This window comes from Balaenoptera borealis (assembly GCF_965194805.1).
Source record: "Balaenoptera borealis genome assembly, chromosome: 11".
NCBI classification, from domain to species: Eukaryota; Metazoa; Chordata; class Mammalia; order Artiodactyla; family Balaenopteridae; genus Balaenoptera; species Balaenoptera borealis.
The window spans coordinates 47301652-47327930 of record NC_138868.1 but is presented as its reverse complement, the minus strand read 5'-3'; the positions used below and the strand labels follow the sequence as shown (position 1 = coordinate 47327930).

The 26279-nt window shown below is 39.7% G+C and overlaps 1 protein-coding gene across 3 annotated transcripts in view; it reads right to left on the bottom strand.

Moving 5' to 3' along the window:
• DENND5A (DENN domain containing 5A) overlaps positions 1–26279 on the bottom strand; it is a 108932-nt gene that overhangs the window by 16855 nt on the left and 65798 nt on the right. For all 3 annotated transcript variants that reach the window (XM_082341410.1, XM_082341408.1, XM_082341409.1), the window contains 4 exons: positions 11138–11288; positions 9622–9715; positions 7287–7418; positions 2623–2775 (listed from right to left, as the gene is read on the bottom strand). In XM_082341410.1, the coding sequence (XP_082197536.1) occupies positions 2623–2775; positions 7287–7418; positions 9622–9715; positions 11138–11288 (530 nt within the window). The remainder of the gene's footprint in view (positions 1–2622; positions 2776–7286; positions 7419–9621; positions 9716–11137; positions 11289–26279) is intronic.

Here is a 26279-nt window from a genome sequence, read left to right as displayed (position 1 = left end):
CCCCACTATTCTCTACTGGTTTCTCACCAGTAAGTAGCCTCTGTCTATCCAAACTGAGAGGGGGATCAAATGGGCTCCAAAAGAAATTCCTCAAGCTATGGGAATTCTTGAAGGATATAGCTGCAAAGCCTCAGGGCACAGGTTTAAAACACCTGTGATGATATGGTATCATTTTTTTAATGCCTCACTAACTCCCTGAAGACTTTTATGGAGAATATCAAGAAGTTTGGGAGGCATATGTTTTACCAAAAAACGGAAAGAGCTCAACTATATTGCCAGGCTTGCTAAACTTCAAAGAAAATGATAAAATGATTATGTATATTCTACTCATTTATTACAGAGAAAAGGAAAGAAAGAGAAATCCTTCATGTAGAACCCAGCATAATAAGAGCTGTCATAAGCTGCATACCCACCGCATGCCAGGTACTTTTTTTACTACATCTAATTATCATAACAACCCTGAAAGATAGGTTTTAGCCCACAGTGTTGCTACTATACTACAAGACTCTCAACACTTTAGGGATGTGATACACAATTATTAACATTTTTAAAAATCTATAATCACAGCGCTGTTTGTAATACTGAAAAATCAGAAATAACTCAAACAACCAATAATAAAGGATTGATTCAAGTACTGCACATCTATACAGTGGAAACAATTAAAACTGAGATTTTAGAGAAATAACCACAAACATTTACAGAGAAACTCCCAGATACCAGGCTCTGAGCTTAGTGCTTTACACAAATTATCTTATCAAATCCTCACAAGAACCCTACAGAGGTAGAGGCGGTTCTTTTAAAATTCCATCTTACACATGAGGAAACAGAAGCTTAGAGAAGCTAGGTACCATGCTCAGTTTCATAAACTTAAAGCAGGAATTAAACCCAGGACTATCTGATTTATAGTCTCAGCTCTTAAACACTTACTATACTATCGCCTAATTAGTTAAGGACATGGAAAAGATATTCTGAGGCAAGAAAAAACAAGTTTCAAAACATTATGTACAGTATGATCCCATTTGGATTTTTTAAAAAAACAGCTTTATTGAGACATACTTCACATTACCATAAAATTCATACTTATAAAGTGTACAAAGTTCTGTACCAAAAAAAAAAATCTGTTTCAGTATAGTCACAGAGTTGTGCAACCATCACCACTACCTAACTTTAGGTGATTTTTACCACCCCAAAAAACCCATTAGCAGTCACTCCTTATCCCTCCCTAGACTATGGCAACCCCTAATCTACTTTCTGTCTATGGATTTGCCTATTCTGGACATTTTATATAAATGAGATCATACACTATGTGGTCTTCTGTGACTGACTTCTTCCACTTAGTATGTTTTCAAATTTCATCCATATTGTACCATGTATCCACACTTCATTCCTTTTATTGCTGAAAAATATTCCACTGTATGAATACACCACATTCAGTTTATCCATTCACCAGCTTATGGACATTTGGGTTGTTGCAACTTTTGGTTATTAGGAATAATGCTGCTAGGAATATGAACATTTTCATACACATATTTACATAGACATGTTTCCCTTTCTCTTGAGTACATAGCTAGAAATGGACTTGCTGGGTCATATGATAACTCTAACATTTCAAGGAACTGCCAGATTGTTTTCCAAAGAGGCTGCACCACTTTACATTCCCATCAGCAATATCTGAAGGTTCCAATTTCTCTGCATCCTTACTAACTCTTGTTATTGTCTGTCTTCTTTATTTTAGCTATCCTAGTAGATGTGAAAAGGTATCTCATTGCAGTTCTGTTGGATTTTTAAATATACAGCTGTACATGGGCACATGCGCACAGAAAAATGTTTTGAAGGACAGATGAGGTAGATTGCCTCTATGCCCATGAGAATGAAAACTCCAGGAGTGCAGAGATCTTGGTCTGCTTTATTCACTGAGGTATTTCAAGTGCCTACAACAGTGTCTGGCACACTGCAGGCCCTAACTAAATATTTGCTGGATACTTATATATATTTCCTAATTTTTCCATAATAAAACTGCTTTTGAAAACTTTTCAAGTTCTTTTCAAATTTAAAAATGCATGAAAGTGTAAGCTGTCCATCTTGCCTAGTTATTCAAAGTTCAGTATTTTGAAATAAGGAGATTCTCTTGGTATTAAGCAGTAAAAATCAAACTTACTCAACTTTTTTGGTATTCTCTCAAATCTTTAGAAGGTTAAGCTATCTGCATATAAAAGAAATGTTAATGACAGACCTTTTCCCACTGGGAATGTACAAATAGTGAAGGACCCTTAAAATACATTTGGTACTTCCTGAGCTCCAAGTTCTCTTTCTTTTGTGTTCTATCTCCAGACTAGGACCAGCTACCAAACAGGACCTATCAGTTTGGCCTTCAGCTCTATTTGCAGGAGAAAAGATGCCACTTTTAAAATGTCTGACAAATACACAGATTTATAAAGCTTATTTTTAAAGAAGATGGCTTGGGTCACATTTATTTACTTATTTGTTGAACTATTTCAAGTCTCACTCCAAAAGCACCATGCACCATTCTTCAAAGCCAGCCAGCTGGAAAAGTGTGGGAAAGCTAGTAAGCAAAAACAGGAAGACAGTCTGCTCAACAGGGAGAGGCCAGACATTCATTACCTGTTTCACTTGTAGCCCATGACTCCAAATCCTTTCCAGGAGGTCACAAAGGCTGGCAATCAAGGTGTTCTCCTCCACCCCTGTGATGTTCACCTCCCCGTGCCCTAGCTCCACAGCCTCTCGGCCCATCTTCTCCACCAGCATCCTCTTGGTCTATAAGAAATGAGTCGGTAAGATTAGACACCCACAGTTAGCCAGATCACATTCAACTAGAGAGGGTTGTGGCCAACTGCCCAGCATATCTGCTGGGCTGGGAGTAAGACCCACAGATAAAGAGTGTATTTATTCTCTACCACTGAGGTCAGGTTATAGTAGAGAGCCTTCTTCAAAGAAAATAAAAACACAGAAATCACTATTTGACCCTGGGCAAGTGATTTCATCACTCTGGATTAAGTTTTTACATTTATGAAATGAAAAGAGTTGAATAAAACCCTTTGGTCATGCTCATCTCTGACATTCTGTGACTCTGACTGCTTAACTGACCCTATTAAACAAACCTTTCCGCATTTAATCCTAGAAATATATCTAAAGTATCCATCAAGGGGATGAAAAGTTGAAGAGGAATAATTTACTTTTAGGTAAAATTTTTCACGTGCTCATTGTAAAACAAAAACAAAAAACCACACTGAATAATGATAATTGCAGCTTTGTGCCAGGCACTGTACTAAGTATTACATTATCTCATTTAAGACTAATAACTCTATGAGAAGTATTATTATTTTTCACAATTTACTGATAAGGAAATTGAGGTCAGAGAACTTAAGTAACTTGCCCAAATTCACACAGCAAAGAAGCAGATCTGGTCTTTGAACCTAAAGTTGCCTAAATATTGAATCCAAGTTCTTAAGGAAGATTTAATCATGTTATAAATTTGTGACATATAAAAATCTAGGGGTTTCCCTGGTGGCGCAGTGGTTAAGAATCCGCCTGCCAATGCAGGGGACACGGGTTCGAGCCCCGGTCCGGGAAGATCCCACATGTCATGGAGCAAATAAGCCCGTGCGCCACAACTACTGAGCCTGCGCTCTAGAGCCCGCAAGCCACAACTACTGAGCCCACGTGACACAACTACCGAAGCCCGTGCGCCTAGAGCCCGTGCTCCACAACAAGAGAAGCCACCACAATAAGAAGCCTGCACACCGCAACGAAGAGTAGCTCCCACTCATCGCAAGTAGAGAAAGCCCGCGCACAGCAACAAAGACCCAACACAGCCAAAAATAAAAATCAATAAATTTATTAAAAAAAAAAAAGAATCTAAAGAGCAAGGAAAAATGTCACCCCATACCCTACCCTGCAGAAGCAACAACTCTTAACACTTCGGCATATTTCTTTCCAGTGTTACTATTTTTAATTTTTTATTGTGAAATATATCTCATATACAGACACATATATGTGTGTATGTGAATGTATACTATTAGACTATCATAACCATCAACCAGATTAAGAAAAAAAATATTGCCCATTGCCCATCTATACTTTTGAAGAATCCCATGTGCCTTCTCCAATCACCTTTCCCACTCTAGAAGTGATCACTGTTCTGACTTACACACTAAAACTACAGAAAAGCAAGGAAATGATTAACACCTATATTTGTATCCCTAAACAGTGTAGTTTAGTTTTGCCAGTATGTTTTTTTTTTTGTTATTTTCTTTTTTTAATTTATTTAATTTATTTATTTTTGGCTGCATTGGGTCTTTGTTGCTGTGTGCAGGCTTTCTCTAGTTGTGGCGAGGGGGGCCACTCTTCGTTGCAGTGTGCAGGCTTCTCATTGCAGTGGCTTTTCTTGCTGCAGCGCAGGGCTCTAGGTGCTCGGGCTTCAGCAGTTGTGGCTCGTGGGCTCTAGAGCGCAGGCTCAGTAGTTGTGGCGCATGGGCTTAGCTGCTCTGCAGCATGTGGGATCTTCCCAGACCGGGGCTCGAACCCATGTCCCCTGCATTGGCAGGCGGATTCTTAACCACTGAGCCACCAGGGAATCCCCCTTTGTTATTTTCTTTTTCACTCAACTTTATGTTTGTGAAATTCATACACACTGATCAATATATCTGTTGTCTATTTCCACGCTGTATAGCATTCCACTGTATAAATATACTGCAATTTATTATTTATTCTCCTACTGAGTGGTATTTGGGTTGTTTCCGGTTTGGGACTATTACAAAGAATTCTGCTGTAAACGTCTCGTACATATCTCCTGGGTCATGCTGCAAAGGTTTCTCTAGGGAATATACCTAGGAGAAGAATACTGGATAATAAATGCTATGCTGTTTTGCAAAGCAATCATACCAATTTACATTTCCAACAGTATCAGAGTTCCCTGTTGCTCCACATGCTAGCCAACAGTTGATAGCGTTAGGCTGATTACTATGTTTCTTCAATTCTAATATGTACACTTTTCCACATATTAACAAATCTGAAGTTAGGGTATATTTCACCATCATTGTTGACCAGGCAGTAGACATAAGAAAGTTGTCACTGCCAGAGCATGCATTTCAAAACTTGAGAATGAATGCAAGGGGCATGGAAAACAAATCCCAGAGACAAGAGACAAGCCCTCTTTCAAGAAAGGCAGCATCACCAATGTTCTTGATGGGAGAAAAGACAACATTGTTGGGAAAAATCATGGATATCAACGACTTAGACTGAACTGATGAAGTTTTTAAAATGCCTGAATTCAAAATATCAGTACTGGTATAACAACCTAACTTGTAACAGTAATAATTCTTTCTGCAAGAGAAAGTATATTTGGTTTCATCCCATAAAAATGCGTCACTTAGAAACTGAAATGCAGGAAAATCTTTTTTTTCCTTTGATGAATGAACAGGATGTAGTAGGGGCCAAGTTAGTTCAACTGTCCTAAAAAGCACAGTATACTGACTTGGTTGAAAGGCTGTATTTTTATTAGAAATTTAAGTTCTGAACTAAAATATTAAAAGTTAAGAATGACTATCTTGGGACTTCCCTGGTGGCACAGTGGTTAAGAATCCCTCTGCCAATGCAGGGGACACGGGTTTGATCCCTCGTCCCAGAAGATCCCACATGCCGCAGAGCAACTAAGCCCGTGTGCCACAACTATTGAGCCTGCGCTCTAAAGCCCGCAAGCCACAACTACTGAAGCCTGCGTGCCTAGAGCCCACGCTCTAGAGCCCGCAAGCCACAACTACTGAGCCCATGAGCCACAACTACTGAAGCCTGCGCACCTAGAGCCCGTGCTCTGCAACAAGAGAAGCCACCACAATGAGAAGCCTGTACACGGCAACAAAGAGTAGCCCCCGCTCACTGCAACCAGAGAAAGCCCGTCACAGCAACGAAGACCCAATGCAACCAAAAATAGAAATAATAATTTTAAAGATAAAAAATAAAAGAAAGCAGATCTCTACAAATCTGTTATAAAAAACAAAAAAGAATGACTATCTTTTGATCCAGCAATCCCACTTCTGAGTATATATCCAAAAGAACTGAAATTAGGATCTCAAAGAAATATCTGCATCCCCAAGTTCACTGCAGCATTACTCATGACAGCCTAGATATGGAAACTACCCAAGTATCTACCGATAGATGAATGGATAAACAATATGTGGTATATACATATATATGATGGAGTATTATTCAGCCTTAGAAAAGCCTTAAAAAAGAAGGAAATCCTGCCATTTGCAGCAACGTGGATGAACCTGGATGACATTATGCTAAGTGAAATAAGCCAAACAGGACAAATACTACATGATTCCACTTATATAAGGTATCTGAAATAGTCAAACAAATTCATAGAAGCAGAGAATAGAATGGTGGTTGCTAGGGGCTGTGGGGAGGGAAAAATAGGGAATTGTTGCTCAAGAGGTGTGAAGTTTCAGTATTCATAGGTAAGAAGAATAAGCTCTGGAGATCTGCTGTACAACATAGCACTTATAACAATACAATATTGTGCAATTTAAAATATGTTAAGAGGACAGATCTCATGTTGTGTTCTTACTACAAAAACAAACAAAAAACACAAAAGAATATAAGGACATTTTTGGAAGTGATAGATATGTCTACCTTGATTGGTGGTAACGGTATCACCAGTGTATGCATATGTCCAAACTCATCAAGATGTATACATTATATGTGTGTAATTTTTTGTATATCAATTATACCTTAATAAAGCTTTAAAAAATTACTATTCTTATAGAATGGAAAAAAACATGCCAACAGCAAGCTTAAACTGAATAATACACCTTGATCTGGCACACAGTAGGCACTCAGCGAATTCTTGTTTCTAGACACATGAGATCAGTGCTATCAGATTAAATCAGAGAGGCAAAAACATTTGCATACGTGTAAGACTAATCTGTTGAAGACAATTCAACTACATTACTTACTTAAGATATTACTTACTTAAAATTAATGATTTTAAGTAACATAAGATGTCTAAAATTAAAAACTACATCTGTCTCTCAGTTTTAAAGAATACACATTAAGTTTTTATCAAGCAAAGCGTGCTTGCTCTCAATTAATGGTATATTTTATTTAAAATAAATACACCTAATTCCAAGTTAACAGGATCTTGACATTAGTACTATCCCATTATATTAACAATATTTTCAAAATCAAGAAAAGAGTGGTCAGAGCTAAGCCTTGGTCTCACCTTGGCTGCCAAAGAAAATACACATTCAGAAGTGTCCACAGCTCACCTTGTTGCGGCATTCCTTCAGCAGACCCTCCACAAACTTCCAGTTGGTTTGGGCAATCACTGATGGGGAAAGGTTGGACAGTTTGGGCTGGCGGATGGTGCTGCCCATATTCCTGGCTTCCTGGATGTACTTCTAAAGCAAAAGGAAAAATCAAAGACTCTTTGTGGCCATGTACACAGACCACAGGCAACCAGTACTGATGGGGCCTGAAGAGGGCACTATCACCCCACACTTTCTTACTGCCTCTTTCCTAGGCTCAGGGCGAACTTTAAAATGCAGCGCTTGTATCGTAGGGAAAACTGAGAAAATATGATGAATTAATTCTGTTTTTTCTAATGTAAAGCCCTCTTGGCTTTAATGATACAAGAGGTAAAAAACATATGGCTGCAACATGTATGAGTGTGCAAACTCCTATGAGTAGGCAAGCCAACTCAAATCTCAGAGTACTATTCAGGAAAATCATTTTCCCCACCAAGTTTGGAGGTATTTAATTCCTCTGCTCATATCAAATATATCCATCCTTGCTAAATTAGGGCCTGAAGAACATGTGTGTACACTCAAAACAACTGCATTTTCTGATTTTCTACAATTTGCTGGTGATTCCCCATATGCTGTCTGTTTTAACATATAACCAAATCAATGCAGTAAACTGCACACTGACATCCTCTCAGTGTCCAAGGTTCACAACCTACATTTTTACTCCCAACTTCTTTCTTTCCCCATATTTATTCCAGTAGTACAATTCTGTCCATTCTATCTTCTGGCCCCTCAATCTGCCTCTACTACCAACCCCTAAGATTAGGCTTCAATTACTATCACCTGCACTACTGCTACCTGCTCCTAACTTGCTAGCTACCTCCAGTACCTCTTGCCTCCCAAATATTCTGCCCACAGCCTCCTTCACACAACCACCACCAAACTTTGGATCCTGCCATCTCCTCTATTTGCAATACTCGTCTTTGTCCCTAACAATCCTATCATCCTCAAGACTTAAACAGATGCTGGTTCCTCCAAACAGTCTTGTTTGAGATTACCCCAGACAGAACTGACCTCTGCTTTCTCTAATCAGTGATCAAACACTGGCATGCCTCTCGTATGGCCCTTTCATATGGCCTTTGCTCCCTTAATAAACTGGTATTCCCTGAGGACAAGGCTACCTCCTTATCATCTTTATATTTCAAAGTGTTTACTATAGTGATTTTGACCAAGAGAACGTACTCAATAAACACTGCTGAAAGAAATAATATGGAGGTGAGGTGGAAGACCCAGGGGAGACTTTTAAATAACACCTACACCCAACGCCCATTACGCCATCCTCACAAAAACACCAAGTACAACTGTATCCTATAAACCAGCAGTTAAAAATTCATAACCATATTTTGCAATATTAATTTATTCCTTTAAAAAACAGCAAAGGCAAAATATTTTCCCATTCATTGAGATGCCAGACACATATGAAAACAACATGCTTTACTGGATTTTATCTGTATAAAATGCAAACTGCAGGGTCTTTTCTCAAAGAGAAGTTGCTGAAATAGGTTTCTGAAGGTGAAGCTCCATTTTCACAAGTTCTCTGCAACTCAGTAAGGCAGGGTCTCCAACCTGAGGTTTATAACTAGAAACTTTACTGGGAACAAGTTATAGTAGAGCTGAGAAACTCAGCTTATAAGCAATAAGGACTCAGGTCAATTCAAGAATCCTCAATCCCCACGCATCTGATAATAATATTCCTTTGCTCCTCTGAGAAAAAAAAAGTCAAGATTACCTGTTTTAAATTAAGATAAAGAAAAAAATAGGAAAAAAGGTTCCTCCTCCCCAGGTTCACAGAGTCACAGCATTAACCCAAGTTCAGCTTTTCCTCTTTCTCACTCTAACAAAATTAACTTCTTTACCACCATACCACACACACACACACAAAAGCCTCAAAAATTTTAAAGGGATTTTTCCCAAGTTTTAGAATCTTATCTTCTGAGGTTCCTGTCACCCCTCCCACTCTCCCAACCCCTGGGAGGAAGTGAGTATCATGCATGAGTGACTACTGAAAGGACAGTGAAAGGTTTTCTTCCAAGCACTGGTATCATTCCTGAACAGAGGTGCAAATCGGGTTCAGGGAGAGGACGCACATGGCTAGTGGCCCTGCTGCCCCTTGTGAAACACTGTACATCCTGGATTTGCCACAACCGAGGCCCGTATCAGGGATCAGGAACTAACTTATTATTAACCCTTCTTTTTGAGGAGGATATTTGAATCAGACCAGAGGCCAAGGAAATGGGAAAGAGAAGGAGGGTGTAGCATGATAACAGGGTCATTCCTTGCCATTCTCAAGGTGTCTTACCTCTCTCTGGTCATTGTCTAAACGCAGGTGTTCTGTGTGCTGCTTCTGCCGGTCTTTACGCCTCCACTGGGCAGGGGCATTCCTTTTTGTCCACCTGACAGAATCAAAGCAGACAATTAAGAATATTCCGCTAAGAGGGACTTCCCTGGTGGTGCAGTGGTTAAGAATCTGCCTGCCAATGCAGTGGACACGGGTTCGAGCCCTGGTCTGGGAAGATCCCACATGTCGCGGAGCAACTAAGCCTGTGCACCACAACTACTGAGCCTGCGCTCTAGAGCCCGCAAGCCACAACTACTGAGCCCACGTGCAACAACTACTGAAGCCCATGCGCCTAGAGCCCGTGCTCCACAACAAAAGAAGCCACCACAATGAGAAGCCCGCGCACCGCAAGCAAGAGTAGCTCCCGCTCGCCACAACTAGAGAAAGCCTGCGCACAGCAATGAAGACCCAACACAGCCAAAAATAAATAAATAAAGAGAGAAGAAAGGAAGGAAGGAAGGGAGGGAGGGAGGAAAGAAGGAAAGGAAGGAAGGAAGGAAGGAAGAAAGACAGAAGGGAAGAAAGGAAGAAAGAAAGAATATTCTGCTAAGAAAGTAAGGTCAACTGACAGGAGAAAACTTAAACGTCTAGGGACCAATGCTGGCCATGGGAAACCACCAAGAAATCACCAGAGATAGCTCAGAAACCTTGAGAAGGGTAGCTTAAAGATCAGTTACTGGGCAAGAAAGAGATAATTCCCCAGGGACAGAGACATATCTTTTTTTTAAATAAATTTATTTACTTATTTATTTTTGGCTGCATTGGGTCTTTGTTGCTGTGCATGGGCTTTCTCTAGTTGCGTTGCTGTGCGTGGGCTTCTCATTGCGGTGGCTTTTCCTGTTGTGGAGCACTGGTTCTAGGCGTGCAGGCTCAGTAGTTGTGGCGCACGGGCCTAGTTGCTCCGTGGCATGTGGGATCTTCCCAGACCAGGGCTCGAACCCATGTCCCCTGCATTGGCATGCAGATTCTTAACCACTGCACCACCAGGGAAGTCCCAAGAGACATATCTCTCTTGAAACACCTACAAAAACTTCACTTGCAGATTCAAATCTATACTCACTCAACTCTGCCTGGGCTTTGATACACTCATCTCCAAAAGTAACGAAGAAGAGCAATCCTGCTAAGCTATCTACTTTCAGTTCAGTTATTTCAACCACCACTTACTAATGATACAGTGCTAGCTAGGTGTTGTATGGATTCAGTCATGAGATGATTTCAACCCATCTGCAGTCCGGCCTTTTACAGGCCCTGACGCATGGAGCTATCCCAATTTGCACAGTGGAGACAGGAGCTGATGATACTCTGTCACCTGTTTCCTTGTTCAAACAAGTGAACAACCTGGATAGTGTGTGTCTTCTCCATATTTACTTTACAAATGTCAAGGTCTTCTGGAGATAAGAGTCTAGGTCCAGATACTGTATAACCCTCACCACCGTGGCTAGGGAGCTGGATCAGGGAATCCCTGGGGTTGACTCACTTGTTGCTGGCTGGCCCGGTGGAAAGCACATCAGACTGCAGCTTAGGGAAGAAGCCTGGTTCATACTTCCCTTGTCCAATCTTCATGTCAAGTAAATGGGGGTGAACCGCAGTATGATCGATTTTTGCCAGTCGCAGCTCAATTGCTTTCTCTGGATGAGAATGAAAAAGTCCAATATTTTAAAAAACATACCATATTCTGGGCCATAAAACAAGTCTCAATAAATTTAAAATAATTTGAATCATACACAGTATGTCCTGTGACCAACAATAATCAATAATACCTTAAAACTAAAAAACACACTTCTAAATAACCAAGGGGTCAAAAAAGAAATCAGCATGGCTGAGGCTAAAATGGAGTGGATTGCCTTTTATTGGATGTAGATTGTACTCTCTATTGTTAATAGAGTACTTGAAACAATTCAGGTTGGTTTTCTTGAAGTAACTTTTATTTATGATTCAGAGGACTCATGTGGATGGAAATCTCTCTGGCCCTCGAAAAACATGCCATCAGCACTCAGAGTTGGTGTTGCCCACTACATGTCCTTTCTTCTGAATAGAAGAGAGGTGTTATTTAGGGAAAATCTTTTTTTTAAGATATGTGTAGACCATTTTATTTACTACTGGATAATATTTGTTCTTTGGTCCCTATAGAGACCATTTTTCTTTAATAGCATACTTTTTACTGGTTGTTTTAAAATTATATAGAGAGCAGAAGTTCTTTATCTGATGTGATTTAGTAGGGTAGTGAATTGGATAACTGAAAAAGTCACTTAAGTTTGGGAATCTTAAAAGGATATATACCTCCGTTAAACATTTTAATTTAAACCATATGACTGTATAATCACCAGTCTTTTGATGAAGTGTCTGTGCATTTTCTTTGATTATGGATCCAGTAATCAGGGGTCTGCATTGTTTCTCTTGCATAAATCTCACCCATAATTCATTCACTGAGTTTTCCAGTTTTTAAAGTGGAGCGAGAACTTTTAAAGGACCTTGCAAAAGAACCATAGTAGATGCTAGTTTTCCCAAGTTTTTTGCACTTAAGTGATATGCCTAATTCAATTGCTGTATTTTTTAGTGACTTTGCTTCACTGAGTCTTTTTAAAGCATTTAATTTTGTTTTCAGAGAAACAGTTCTTCTTTTTGCCCTCATATCTTACCATTTATTTACATAATATTCGGTTAAATTATACAACCCAGTAATAAGTTCAACTAGTGCAGACAAGCTTGGAAACAAATGCATACATTATTTTTTTAAATTAATTTTTTAATTGAAGTATAGTTGATGTACAATAGTATATGTTACAGGTGTACAATATAGTGATTCACAATTTTTAAAGGTTATACTCCATTTATACATATTATAAAATATTGGCTATATTCCCTATGTTGTACAATGTATCCTTGTAGCTTATTTTATACATAGGCTTACATCAGTTTTTCGGGGTTTTTTTGCAAAAGTAATGCAAACTCAAGGCATGCAATCAAAACAATTTTAAAGGGAATAAAACGAAATCTCCTTCCTCTTTCCGTCCTGTGGTAGCCGGAGATCAAGTTTCTTGTGCATCCGTAATCAAAATAATAGTTTCTTTAAAACAAATAAATAATGTGTGGAAAAACAGTGCAGAGAGAAATGAATGTTTCCCTTTTTTTTTTTTTAGCTGCACGGGCTTTCTCTAGTTGTGGTGAGCAGGGGCTACTCTTCGTTGTGATGCACGGGCTTCTCATTGCGGTGGCTTCTCTTGTTGCGGAGCATGGGCTCTAGGCATGCGGGCTTCAGTAGTTGCGGCACATGGGCTCAGTAGTTGTGGCTCGTGGGCTCTAGAGTGCAGGCTCAGTAGTTGCGGCGCACAGGCTTAGCTGCTACGCGGCATGTGGGGTCTTCCCAGACCAGGGATCGAACCCATGTCCCCTGCATTGGCAGGCAGATTCTTAACCGCTGTGCCACCAGGGAAGTCCCTGTTTCCTTTCTTTTTCATCTAAAATCCTACCCTTGTGAAATAATCTCTTGATTTTTTTTCAAGCCCTCCTCTTAAATACTTTTATATAATGCACTATTTTTTTAAACTAATTAATTTATTTATTTTTGGCTGTGTTGGGTCTTCGTTTCTGTGCGAGGGCTTTCTCTAGTTGCGTCAACCGGGGGCCACTCTTTTTTTTTTTTTAATTTTATTTATTTGTTTATTTATTTTTGGCTGTGTTGGGTCTTTGTTGTTGCATGTGAGCGTTCTCTAGTTGCGGCGAGTGGGGGCTACTCTCCATTGTGGTGCACGGGCTTCTCATTGCGGTGGCTACTCTTGTGGAGCACGGGCTCTAGGCGTGCGGGCTTCAGTAGTTGTGGCACATGGGCTCAGTAGTTGTGGCTTGCAGGCTCTAGAGTGCACGCTCAGTAGTTGTGGCACACGGGCTCAGTTGCTCCACGGCATGTGGGATCTTCCCGGACCAGGGTTTGAACCCATGTCCCCTGCATTGGCATGAGGATTCTTAAGCACTGCGCCACCAAGGAAGCCCCGGGGGCCACTCTTCATCGCAGTGCGCAGGCCTCTCACTATCGTGGCCTCTCTTGTTGTGGAGCACAGGCTCCAGACGCACAGGCTCCGTAGTTGTGGCTCAAGGGCTTAGTTGCTCTGGGGCATGTGGGATCTTCCCAGACCAGGGCTCGAACCCGTGTCCCCTGCATTTGCAGATTCTCAACCACTGCGCCACCAGGGAAGCCCTAATGCACTATTTTTAATGTAGTGTTGCACATGTATTAATTATAATATTCTTTAAATTATATACATTTTGATATACATATGGTATATTAAAGTAAAACGGAAAAAAAGCATTTCAGTCATATGGTAGAAATTTAAAATATTACAAAAGGATGTATGTACAGTGACGTGTTAAGACTTATCACTGTTTCCTATTTCCTTCCAGACATAGACATGCATATACAGCATGTATACCTTTTAAAAACAACACAGATGGGAGCATACTAATCATTGTTTTATACCTTCTTTCATTTAATAATTTATCTTGGAGATATCAGGACATAGATTCGGTTGTTTCCTAAGAACAAAGACTGCATGAGAAACATCCTTGTTCATACAATTTTCACAGAAGTGTGAGTATGCAAGGACAGTTTCTAATTCAATTTCTGATTTGCAGGGACTTCCCTGTAGTTTGTTTTAGGAGTGAACTTATCTGTAAAGTGATCCCAAGTCTAATGTCTTTCTCTGCACAGAGAGAAGTCATAAGAATGTGCTGATTATTCTCTGTTCACCACTCAGAAGTGGTTGTAATCCCAGTATGCTTTGCATTATCTCCTTTTGTTAAAAGTAATTGCTCATTACAGCATTATGGGAGTTGTGAGAAAACCCAGAGAGTTGCCTCAAGCTGAAGTGTTTCCAGTTGATTTTGATTGGCTAAAACTCTTTGGATGCAGATGACCTTCAGCTGTTTCCTATTTATTAGTTTCACCTTCTTGGAATGATGAGCACAGAGACAGGCAATGGCAAAAGGAGGTACTGATTTTATCGTTTGTACTGGTGTATAGCAGTGGATTTTGTGCTGTTGCTTACAGCTCTTGGAGGTCAGCATCCTAGTGTGGGTACCACGGGTGGATGGATCCCGGAGGCATGGTTTATTAGGCCATCCTTCAAGGTGGGTTGTTGCTTTTTTTAAATACAAAAATGTAGGGAAAAAGAAACCCACAACTCAGACCAGAGAGGCCATAAAATTCCAAGTTTCTAGTGTCTGTAAAACCAAACCATATAAATGGAAAGCAGTTTAGCCTTCAAAGAGGAGATTTCTCATCCCCTAAAGTGTTTTGTTTCTAAGAATTGCACACTTTCAAGTGCATCACAGGGAATTCTTCAGGGATTTCAATCTGAGGCGAATAAAGTTACCCACTCTAGCAGAAATAAGTGGGCTGAGCTTCAGATACTGGATTAGACTCATCCTGAAGAGTAGGGAAAAACCAGAACTAGATGTCTGTGCTATTGAAAAACCTGCTTTTACGGAGCAGACTTCAGACTTTAGTGTGCCCTGTTTCATGGTTAGAGAGTAGACAGATGTTCCCTGACACTGTAACTAGGTACACTATAAGGAGTAGTCCAGTGTCCAGGAAGCCTCACGAGGAAGGCATTTCAGGGACTCCTTTACTCAGAGTGTCTGTTGGCCCCCTATGAGATGTTCTTGTCTCTGAGCAGACCTGTCAGGAATGCCAGCCACGAAAAGGAGTAGCACCTGCTTTATTGACTTTCGGTAAAAGAAGCAGCTTTTTGGTTTTCACATGATTGAAAAGGCCTTGCTCCTTCCTACCTTTTTAAAAAAAAACCCAGAAATGGTGTGTGTCTATATGTGTGTGTACACTGAAACGGGGGGAGAAATTATTCAGTGTAATATTTATTCAAAATATGTGTTTAAGAGCCAGTGTTGGGACACAGTAAGACTAGGCCTTCAGCTTTAAATATCTCTTGGAGGTTTTCTCTCTCACCCTTACATTCTTTTGATCATCTTAAGTTTGAATTTTAAAGTATATTCTTATCACGTCTGAGATTCTCAAGATTATTGCTCTTAGTAGATTATTTACAGGCATTCATATCTAGAAAAGAGAGATGAAAGATAACAAAAACTGAGGCCTCACCTAGAGAATCATTAGAATTCTTCTTAATAATAATTGTTAGAATAATCATAGAGGGCTTCCCTGGTGGCGCAGTGGTTGAGAGTCTGCCTGCCAATGCAGGGGACACGGGTTCGAGCCCTGGTCTGGGAGGATCCCACGTGCCGCGGAGTAACTGGGCCCGTGAGCCACAATTACTGAGTCTGCGCGTCTGGAGCCTGTGCTCCGCAACAAGAGAGGCTGCAATAGTGAGAGGCCTGCGCACAGCGATGAAGAGTGGCCCCCACTTGCCACAACTAGAGAAAGCCCTCGCACAGAAACGAAGACTCAACTCAATTAAATAATAAATTAATTAATTAAAAAAAAATTTTTTTTTAAATAAAAATAATCATAGAGCAGGAAGATTTCAGCAGAAAGATAACAAGCCAAGTTGTACAGGTGCCCCATGGAACTGAGGTATCTCAGAAGAGGCTGAAGATAGAACTTGCAGTGGCCTAAATTTTGTTCCTCAGTTGTTGCTTACTCTCACGTTGGAGTAAATACTTTTTCTGAAAGGCTATATAGATTAACTATTTAATCCTTGAAAGAGTTTTTTTTTTTTTTTGTAATTTGGGAAATATTTTTGTTGTTGTTTCAATTGGGAGAGGGTCCTCACCAAATAGTCTTTAATATGGGAATGGTAGTGCTTTGTAGGGCACAGTGAAAAATGAGATCAACTTTCTTCTTGAACTCTTATCAGTCTGTTCCTGATTTTAGTGAATACGAAAAGCTTGTGCTCTTTTGTCCTTCTGCTAAATGAGTTGTATTTTTTAAAAAATCATTATTGATGACCAAATCTCTGAGCTCAGTTTTACCCACTGATTGTTTTACATCACTTATCTATTATCTATCAAACGCCTTAGCTTTCCCCGAAGAAGCATGAGGCACTTCCTTAAGAGTGTACTCAAAATGTTTGAGATGATGAAGTTTTAGTCATCAATTTTTATTTATTTGCATTACTAGTTAAAAAAAAAAAAACTATTTCCAGGTCATGCTTAGCCAGGAGCAAAGTGGTAAGCTGCTCCAAAGTTTTATTGGTGAGCACACAGGATGCTTTGCTAAAACCTAGTTGATATATATCAGCTTCTGCTCACTTCCTACTCATTCTTCTTCATTTTCTGGAAAGCTTTTTGTTACTTATTACTCCTTTATGAACCAAGCTGGGACTTGCTTAAATGGTGGGCTGAGTTTTCAGTGCATAAAACTGTTTAACTCCTGTGAAAACTCATTTGAAATCAGCCATTCCAGGAGGATATTACTCATATGATTTTAAAATTGATGTTCCTACTTTGTCTTTAAGTGTCTGAAACCATCATACCATTTGTAAATAGTAATGTGTTAAATTTCAATCTATTGTATTGGCTTTGCCGATGTATTTTTTACTCATTTTAAAAATAAAACAAGTCTAGAAATTGCATTCTGAAGAAAAGCTAAACTTTGAGCACAAGCTTCTCTTCCAAGATACGCTCTCTGACCTAGAATAAGAGTTTTGAGTAATGAAAGTCAATCTTCTGGGTCTTTCAGGTTCTTGGGGAGCTTTTTATCAAAGTGTTAAAATGACACTTTCATGCTGTTACCATTCAAGAAAGGTTGCCAGGTGGAAGGCAGACTTGGCTAGTGTGGAAAACCAGCCTCTGCATGCTTGAAGGCTCTTTGGGCTTGATCTTGAAGGCAAAGTTCACATCAGCTCCTTGTAGAATGCAGACATGTGAGTGGTAAATGAGGTCTTTTGACATTCATGCTGAACAGAGACCAGACCACTGTTCCTTTTCTTTTTGTTCCACTTCTCCATTCTCCTTCTACTGAAGAGAATCTACTTAACATTCTGGTTTAGTATTTGGAGCAAGGTGCTATTTATGATTCCTATTGTATTTCTTTTTCTTTAAGTTGTATTTCTATATTAAATTTTATTACTAGCATGGACCTGTGTGGGAGGGGGTATACTTCAGCTTGTGGTCCATTGAGGTCTCTGGGTTGTCTCTCTGATACCCACAAGGGAATCATACTCTGAGCATACCCTTGCTGAAGTTTATCCTGTTCCTTTCTAAATGTGAAATTGTGTTGAAGATTTTAACTTACTATTTGAGAAGCAAGTACCTTGTTTTTGACTGGTTTTGTTTTGTTTTGTTTTTGACCTAGATTACCAGAGACTGATGACTGTGGCGGAGACAATTACAGCTCTCCTGTTTCCTTTCCAGTGGCAGCATGTCTATGTTCCTATTCTCCCAGCTTCTCTCCTACATTTCTTAGATGCTCCTGTGCCATACCTGATGGGCTTGCATTCGAATGGCCTGGATGACCGGTCAAAACTGGAGCTGCCTCAAGAGGTAAGAAAAACGTGGAGCTTGGGTGCTGGTGCCTGTGGCCCTGATACAGGATTTGGGAGAGAAGGGCTTTGGGATGAGCCCAGGGTGGTATCACCAAGTTTATTTTCTTTTATTTTGGGGAACACAAACAACTTTCCAGTAAAAAAGTAAAAAGAATGAACATTTAGCTCAACTTATATAATTCCAGAAACACTTGTTTCCTTTAGCACCTGACATGCTTTTATAATAATCTCTGTTTATACTATTGTGAACTGCCTTTTCCAAACATGATAGTTTACATATTTTTAAGAAAATCTTTTTATTATGTAAAAGTTTAAACTTACACAGAAGAGTAGCATAGTGAATCTCTGTGTTTTCAATACTTAGCTTTAACAGTTATCATACATTTAAATTGTATCTTACTTCTGTACTTTCTACCCCCTATTTTTTAAAGAAGTTCCACATAATATAATTTTATAACTGCTTTAGTAGCCAGACATGTATTAATAAATCAGTGGTTTTGTTTTATAGGCCACAGTTGCTCTGTAAAAGTTGACCTGATCATAGTGATTCTTGTAGTACTGAATGTAGCTTTGAAAACTTTCCTTGCTCAAGATAAGGAAGGCCTTGAGAGAATGCTTCTCCTCCCTTGCTGTGAGGACGGCCTGCTCCTCTTTCCTATTGTTTCAAATACTAAAATAATTGATTAAAAAAAATTTTTGTTTATTTACTACTTCATTCTAAAATAGATTTAAAGCATCATGAGAAATAAGATTGTTTTGCTTTTTATTTTCCTAGAATTACCAAGAGAACTGGTCTACCTCTTTTGGTCATTTTGTGGCTTGTATGAAACTAGCTGGGGGAAGGCCTTTCCTACTCTGAATTTCGTAGTCAATAGAAAGGCCTGGGAAGAAGACTTTGGACTATGCACACACTGGTATCAACAGGACTCTGTCTCATCCTTCCACCAATGATTTTTTTGGGGAAGAGTTTTATGTATAGCTGGGGAATATGAGTAAGAGGACCTCCAAAGAAGAGACCGTTCTCATGGAATTGGATCTAAGCAGCATTCACATTGTTGGGCATGTCTGGGCAGCCATCTTGATGAACATGCCTGATAATTAGATCATACCCGTAATATTTAAGTTATAGTCAATTGCATCGCTTTTTCTCTCTCCTTTGGTTTTATTTTTATTTATTTGGCTGCGTCGGGTCTTAGTTGCGGCGCGTGGGCTCAGTAGCTGCAGCATGCGGGCTCTCTAGTTGTGGCGCATAGGCTCTGGAGCATGTGGGCTCAGTAGTTGCAGCGCGCAGGCTTAGTTGCCCCGCAGCATGTAGGATCTTAGTTCCCCGACCAAGGATTGAACCCACGTCCCTTGCATTGGAAGGCGGATTCTTTTTTTCTTTTTTTAATTTATTTTATTTATTTATTTCTGGCTGCATTGGGTCCACGTTGCTGCAAGCGGGCTCCCCCCAGGTGCGGCGAGCGGGGGTCACCTCTCGCCATGGTACGCGGTCTTCCCATTGCAGTGGCTTCTCCTGTTGCGGAGCACGGGCTCTAGGTGTGCGGGCCTCAGTAGTTCTGGCACCTGGGCTCAGTAGTTGTGGCTCATGAGCTCTAGAGTACAGGCGCAGTAGTTGCGCTGCACGGGCTTAGTTGCTCCGCGACATGTGGGATCTTCCCGGACCAGGGCTCGAACCTATGTCCCTTGCATTGGCAGGTGGATTCTTAACCACTGCGCCACCAGGGAGGCCCCGGAAGGTGGATTCTTAACCACTGGACCACCAGGGAAGTCCCTCGCCTTTGGTTTTAGAATCAGAATGTCTTCCTTATAGTTTTTTCCGTTTCTGCCCCCTTTGCTCCTTTGAATCTATAGAGCTTTGTGCTATTTGGCGTGGGACAAGATTAATTAAGGAAGAAAAGATCTAAATAATGTCAACTAAAAAAAATGCAGGAGGCTGCAAAAAGAACAGAGTTTATTTGCGGACTTAAGAATTGCAATTGGGGGGCTTCCCTGGTGGCGCAGTGGTTGAGAACCTGCCTGCCGATGCAGGGGACATGGGTTCGAGCCCTGGTCTGGGAGGATCCCACATGCCGCGGAGCAACTAGGCCCGTGAGCCACAACTACTGAGCCTGCGCGTCTGGAGCCCGTGCTCTGCAACAAGAGAGGCCGTGATAGTGAGAGGCCCGCGCACCGCGATGAAGAGTGGCCCCCACTTGCCACAACTAGAGAAAGCCCTCGCACAGAAACGAAGACCCAACACAGCCATAAATTAAATAAATAAATAAAATGAAAAATTAATTAATTAATTAATTAAAAAAATAAACAGGAGCTGTTGTTTAAAAAAAAAAAAAAAGAATTGCAATTGGGGAGACACAGATTCAGTTAACCCTGAAAAAGTATTCCGAGGAAGAGAAAGAGTCAGAGGCTTATAAAGACAAAAACCATGAGGTTGTTAAAAGTTGCCCTGGTGAGAGTTGTGATCGACTCTGATGCGAGTCAAAATATTTGCCCTTAAGAAATCACAGGTTATTTTAGGGTAGGGGTCTTATAAGTATATAGACTGTCACTAATTGTTTTAGGGTAAGGGTCTGATTAGTATCTTGAGTTTCTGGCAGGTGTTCTGGTGTCTGTTCTTCATCAGGTCAAAAGGTCAGATTCCATCCAGGCTGAGTCATGCAAACATCGTACTTCCTTAAAGGCTTCCCGGCTCCATTTTAGAGATCTCTCTTAGAAATCCTGACTCCATTTTGACTTTCCTTTCACAATGATGGAGAAAACCATTGAGTTTTGGGGTACTGGGTTTTTATATGTATTTGTCTACTGATAAATATGCATAAAGACTAGATATCAAAGACTGGAGAATGGGGAGCTTTTTGTTGTTGCTTTAAATGATTGCATATTTAATACTGACACCTCTTTCTGGTAAACCTAATTATCATTTTGTAAAAGTCAAAATAAGAATAACAGTAAAAATGTTCATTGCAGCTCTATTGACGATAGTCTGGACACGGAAGCAACCTAAGTGTCCATCGACAGATGAATGGATAAAGAAGATGTGGCACATATATACAATGGAATATTACTCAGCCATAAAAAGAAACGAAATTGAGTTATTTGTAGTGAGGTGGACGGACCTAGAGTCTGTCATTCAGAGTGAAGTAAGTCAGAAAGAGAAAAACAAATACCGTATGCTAACACATATATATGGAATCTAAAAAACAAACAAAAAAAATGTCATGAAGAACCTAGGGTCAAGATGGGAATAAAGACGCAGACCTACTAGAGAATGGACTTGAGGACATGAGGAGGGTGAAGGGTAAGCTGGGATGAAGTGAGAGAGTGACATGGACATATATACACTACCAAATGTAAAATAGATAGCTAGTGGGAAGCAGCCGCATAGCACAGGGAGATCAGCTCGGTGCTTTGTGATCCCCTAGAGGGGTGGGATAGGGAAGGTGGGAGGGAGGGAGACACAAGAGGGAAGAGATATGGGGATATATGTATATGTATAACTGATTCACTTTGTTATAAATCAGAAACTAACACACCATTGTAAAGCAATTATACTCCAATAAAGATAGTTAAAAAAAAAAGATTATTTTGATAATAATGGTACAGAATTAAATATATGTCAGAGAACATTAAAGGAATTCCAGAATTTCTACGGAAAAACAAAAAAGGAAATAAAGTATTTTGAGCTGAATAAAAATGAAAACACAAAATATCAAAATTTGTGGAATGTCATTAAAATATTACTTGAAAGATTTACAGCCTATCTTAGGCCATGAATATTACAAACAACTCAATGCCAACAAATTGACCACAGATGAAAGACACAAACTGTCAAAGCTCACTCAAGAAAACAGATAACCTGAATAGCTCTATGTCTAATTTTTTAATTGAATCTGTAGTCTAAAACCTTCCTACAAAGAAAACTCCAGGCCCAGATGGCTCCACTGATGAATTCTGCTAAACATTTAAAGAAGAAATAGTATCACTTACACAAGCTCTTCCAGAAAACTGAAGAGAGTATTTCCCAACTTATTCTATGAGGCCAGCATTACCCTGATACCAAATCAGATCAAGACATTACATGAAAACTATGAACCAAATCCCTCATGAACACAGATGCAAAAATTCTAAACAAATTTTTAGTAAAGCGAATCCAATAATAAACAAAAGGATATACATCATGACCAAAGAGAGTTTATCTCAGGACTGCAAGACTGGTTTCCACATTCAAAGATCAATGAATATAATTCACCATTTTCACGAACTAAAGCTAAAAACCACATAATTACCTCAATAGATGCAAAACAGCATTTGGCAAAATACAACCACCACTTCTGATAAAAACTCTCAGCAAGCTACTAACAGGAACCAACATTCTCAACTAGATACAAAAGTATCCATGAAAAACCATAGTGATGGGCTTCCGTGGTGGCGCAGTGGTTAAAAATCCGTCTGCCAATGCAGGGGACACTGGTTCGAGCCCTGGTCCAGGAAGATCCCACATGCTGTGGAGCAACTAAGCCTTTGCACCACAACTACTGAGCCTGTGCTCTAGAGCCCACGAGCCACAACTACTGAAGCCCACACGCCTAGAGCCCGTGCTCCACAACAAGAGAAGCCACCGCAATGAGAAGCCCGCGCACCGTAAGGAAGAGTAGCCCCCACTCGCTGCAACTAGAGAAAGCCCGTGCGCAGCAACAAAGATTCAACTCAGCCAAAAATTAATTAATTAATTAATTAATTAATTAAAAGAAAAAACCATAGTGATAACACCATACTTAATGGTGAATGCTTTCCCCTTAAGATCAGAAATAAGACAAGCATGCCATATTCTATTCGACATTGCACTAGAGGTTCAGTGCAATAAGGCAATAAGGCAAGAAAAAGAAAAGACATCAAGACTGGAAAGGAAAAAGTAAAACTATTATTATTTGCAGGCAATAAGACTGTCTACATAAAAAATTTGAAGGAATATACAAAAAGCTACTAGTTTAGGAGGGTTGTAGGACACAGATCAATATACAAAACTCTATTATATTTCTATATATTAGCAATGAACAATCAGAAATTGAAATCTTAAAATACCATTTACAATAGCACTAAACATATGAAATACTTAGGAATAAATCTGACAAAAGATATGCAAAACCTGTTCACTGAAAACTATATAACACTGCTGAGAGAAATTAAAGACCTGAATAAATGGAGAGATATGCCATGTTCATGTATCAGAAGACTCAATAATGTTAAAATGTCAATTCTCCCTAAATTGGTCTATAGATTCAAGGCAATCCAAATGAAAATTTCAGAAGGTTATTTGTAGATTGGCAAGCTGATTCTAAATATATATGAAATAAAAAGGACCTACAATAGCCAAAACAACTTTGAAAATAAGAACAAAGTTGAAAGACTAACACTACCTGACTTCAAGATTTAATATAAAGCTACAGTAATCAATACAGTGTGGTATTGGTGTAAATGTAGACTAACACATCAATGAAACAGAACAAAGAATCCAGAAAAAGACTCACACATATACAGATCACTAATGTTTTGACAAAGGTGAAAAGACAATTTATCAGAGAGAGGATAATCTTTTCAACATATGATTCTGGAACAACTGGATATCCATCTGGAAAAAATAAACCTGGACCCTTAGGTTACACCATTTACCAAAATCAACTTGAAATGGATCATAGACTTAAATGTAGACTTAAATGTTAAGCCTAAGACTAAAAACTTCTAGAAGGATATGTATAGAAAATAAAAACTATGTTACCTTGGTTAGGCAAAATTTTCTTAGATACAACACTAAAAGCATAATCCATTAAAAAAACTGATAAGTAGACTTCATCAAAATTAAGAACTGTTCTTTGAAGGACACCAATAAGAGAGCAAAAAGACAAGCCACAGAACGGGGAAACATCTGCAAATCATATATCTGATAAAGGACCTGTATCCAGAATATACAAAGAACTTCCAAAACTCAGTAATAAGAAAACAACACAATAAAAAAAATGGGCAAAAGATTTAAACAGGCACTTCACCATAGAAGACCTGTGAATGGCAAATAAGCAAATGAAAAAATGTTCAACATTACTAGTCATCAAGCACACGCAAATCAAAACCACAATGAGATATCACTACATACCTATTAGATGGCTAAAACTGAAAAGACTGAGCATACTAAATGTTAACAACAATGTGGAAGAACTATAACTCTCATACACTGCTAGTGGGAATGTAAAATACACAACTACTTTGAAAGACAATTTGGCAATTTCTTTAAAAAGTCAACATACGAATATCATATGGTGCAGTCATTCTTCTCCTAGGTATTTATGCAAGGGAAAAGAAAACATATGTCTATACAAAAACTTACATACAAATGTTCATAGCTCTAATACCCACCAACAGGTAAACAAACAAATTGTAGTAATATCCATACAGCGGAATACTACTCAACAATAAAAGGAACATGAATGAATCTCAATATAATTACGCTGAGTAAAAGAAGACAGACTAAAATAAAGAATGCATACTGGGGCTTCCCTGGTGGCGCAGTGGTTAAGAATCTGCCTGCCAGCAGGGGACACGGGTTCGAGCCCTGGTCCGGGAAGATCCCACATGCCGCGAAGCAACTACTGAGCCTGTGCTCTAGAGCCCGTGAGCCACAACTACTGAGCCTACACACCACAACTACGGAAGCCCACACACCTAGAGCCCGTGCTCCACAACAAGAGAAGCCACAGCAATGAGAAGCCCGTGCACTGCAACAAAGAGTAGCCCCCGCTCGCCGCAACTAAAGAAAGTCCATGCACAGCAACGAAGACACAACTCAGCCAAAAAAAGAAAAAGAAAAAAAGAATACATACTGCATGATTTCATTTATATAAAAACCTAGAAAATTCAAACTCTATAGTAACAGAAATCATATCAGTGGTTGCCTAGAGACTGGGGGAGAGAACGCAGAGAGGACAGGATGAAGGTATTACAAAAGGGCATGAGAAAACCTTTGAGGGTAAAGGGTATGTTCCCGATGTCAGTGAACACATATAACAAAACTTTAAATGTGTGCAGTTTACTGTATGTCAATAATATCTCAAAAATTTTAAAGAGTAAGAACAAAAAAAGCTGGTAATTCTCCTGGTATTGTCTAGATACATATAAAAACATCTCACCTTTGGGCCTTGCTGAGTGTCCTAGGTCAAGTGGCCTTCTCTCTCTGGGCCTACCTTACTTCCTCCCACCCTTACTCTCCTTCATCAGAACTTATTTAGTCTCTCAAACGTGCTAGGCACTATTCTAGGTCCCCAGATACAATGGTGGGCCAAAGGAAAATCTTTACCTGTAAAATTAGTGAATGAGTAGAGTTAATTGCCATCAAGATCCCTTCTAAATGTAAATTTTAAAGAATCTCCAGAAAGACCCCTTTAGTTATATTTTTACCATTTTCCAATCAGACTGATTCAAGAAGCTAAGGTGTCCATGAGGACTGGCGTGAGGCAGCTGAACTACTCCTCTAGGCTAGAAATCTGAAGCCAGTGGCAAGAACCCTGAACTAGCATATTTGGAGTACATATCTCAGGGAAATACCTCAGGGCTACACCAAGGGCATGATTCCTGGGAACAGAGCATGTAGTTGCCTGGAGGGTCTCTGTGATACCCATTTTTCTGAAATAAGTCATAGAAATGAGGGTTAGTTAACCCTCCTTCCATATCCCAAACTCCACATTCTAATGGGACCACAAGAATTCATGTCCTGGCCACAAATGAGACCAGAGTAACTCATATCAGTATTTGGTGTTCAACAATTGGATTACAGATGGGCTGAGAACTGACTGCCTCAACCCTTGGGGCACAAGGGCAAGGCCTCAAGCGACTAGAGTGCCTCATCTTACAGTCTCCAGCTATAAGCAGACTCCTCCCTTTATTCCCACAAGCAATATATAAATATTGTCATTTTTCAGGTGTAACACAACATGAAAAGATTGGGAAGTCCTGATTTAAAGTGATGGTTTAGGAGATGTTTCTCTAAACCCACAATCTTGTAAAAAAGTCTCCATCAAGCTCTCCAGGACCAACGCCTTAGGCAGGGTTCAGGACCTGAAACTTGATGTGTGTACACCAGGAGGCAAGGAGGACTGTGTTAGAGTATTCCACTTGCAC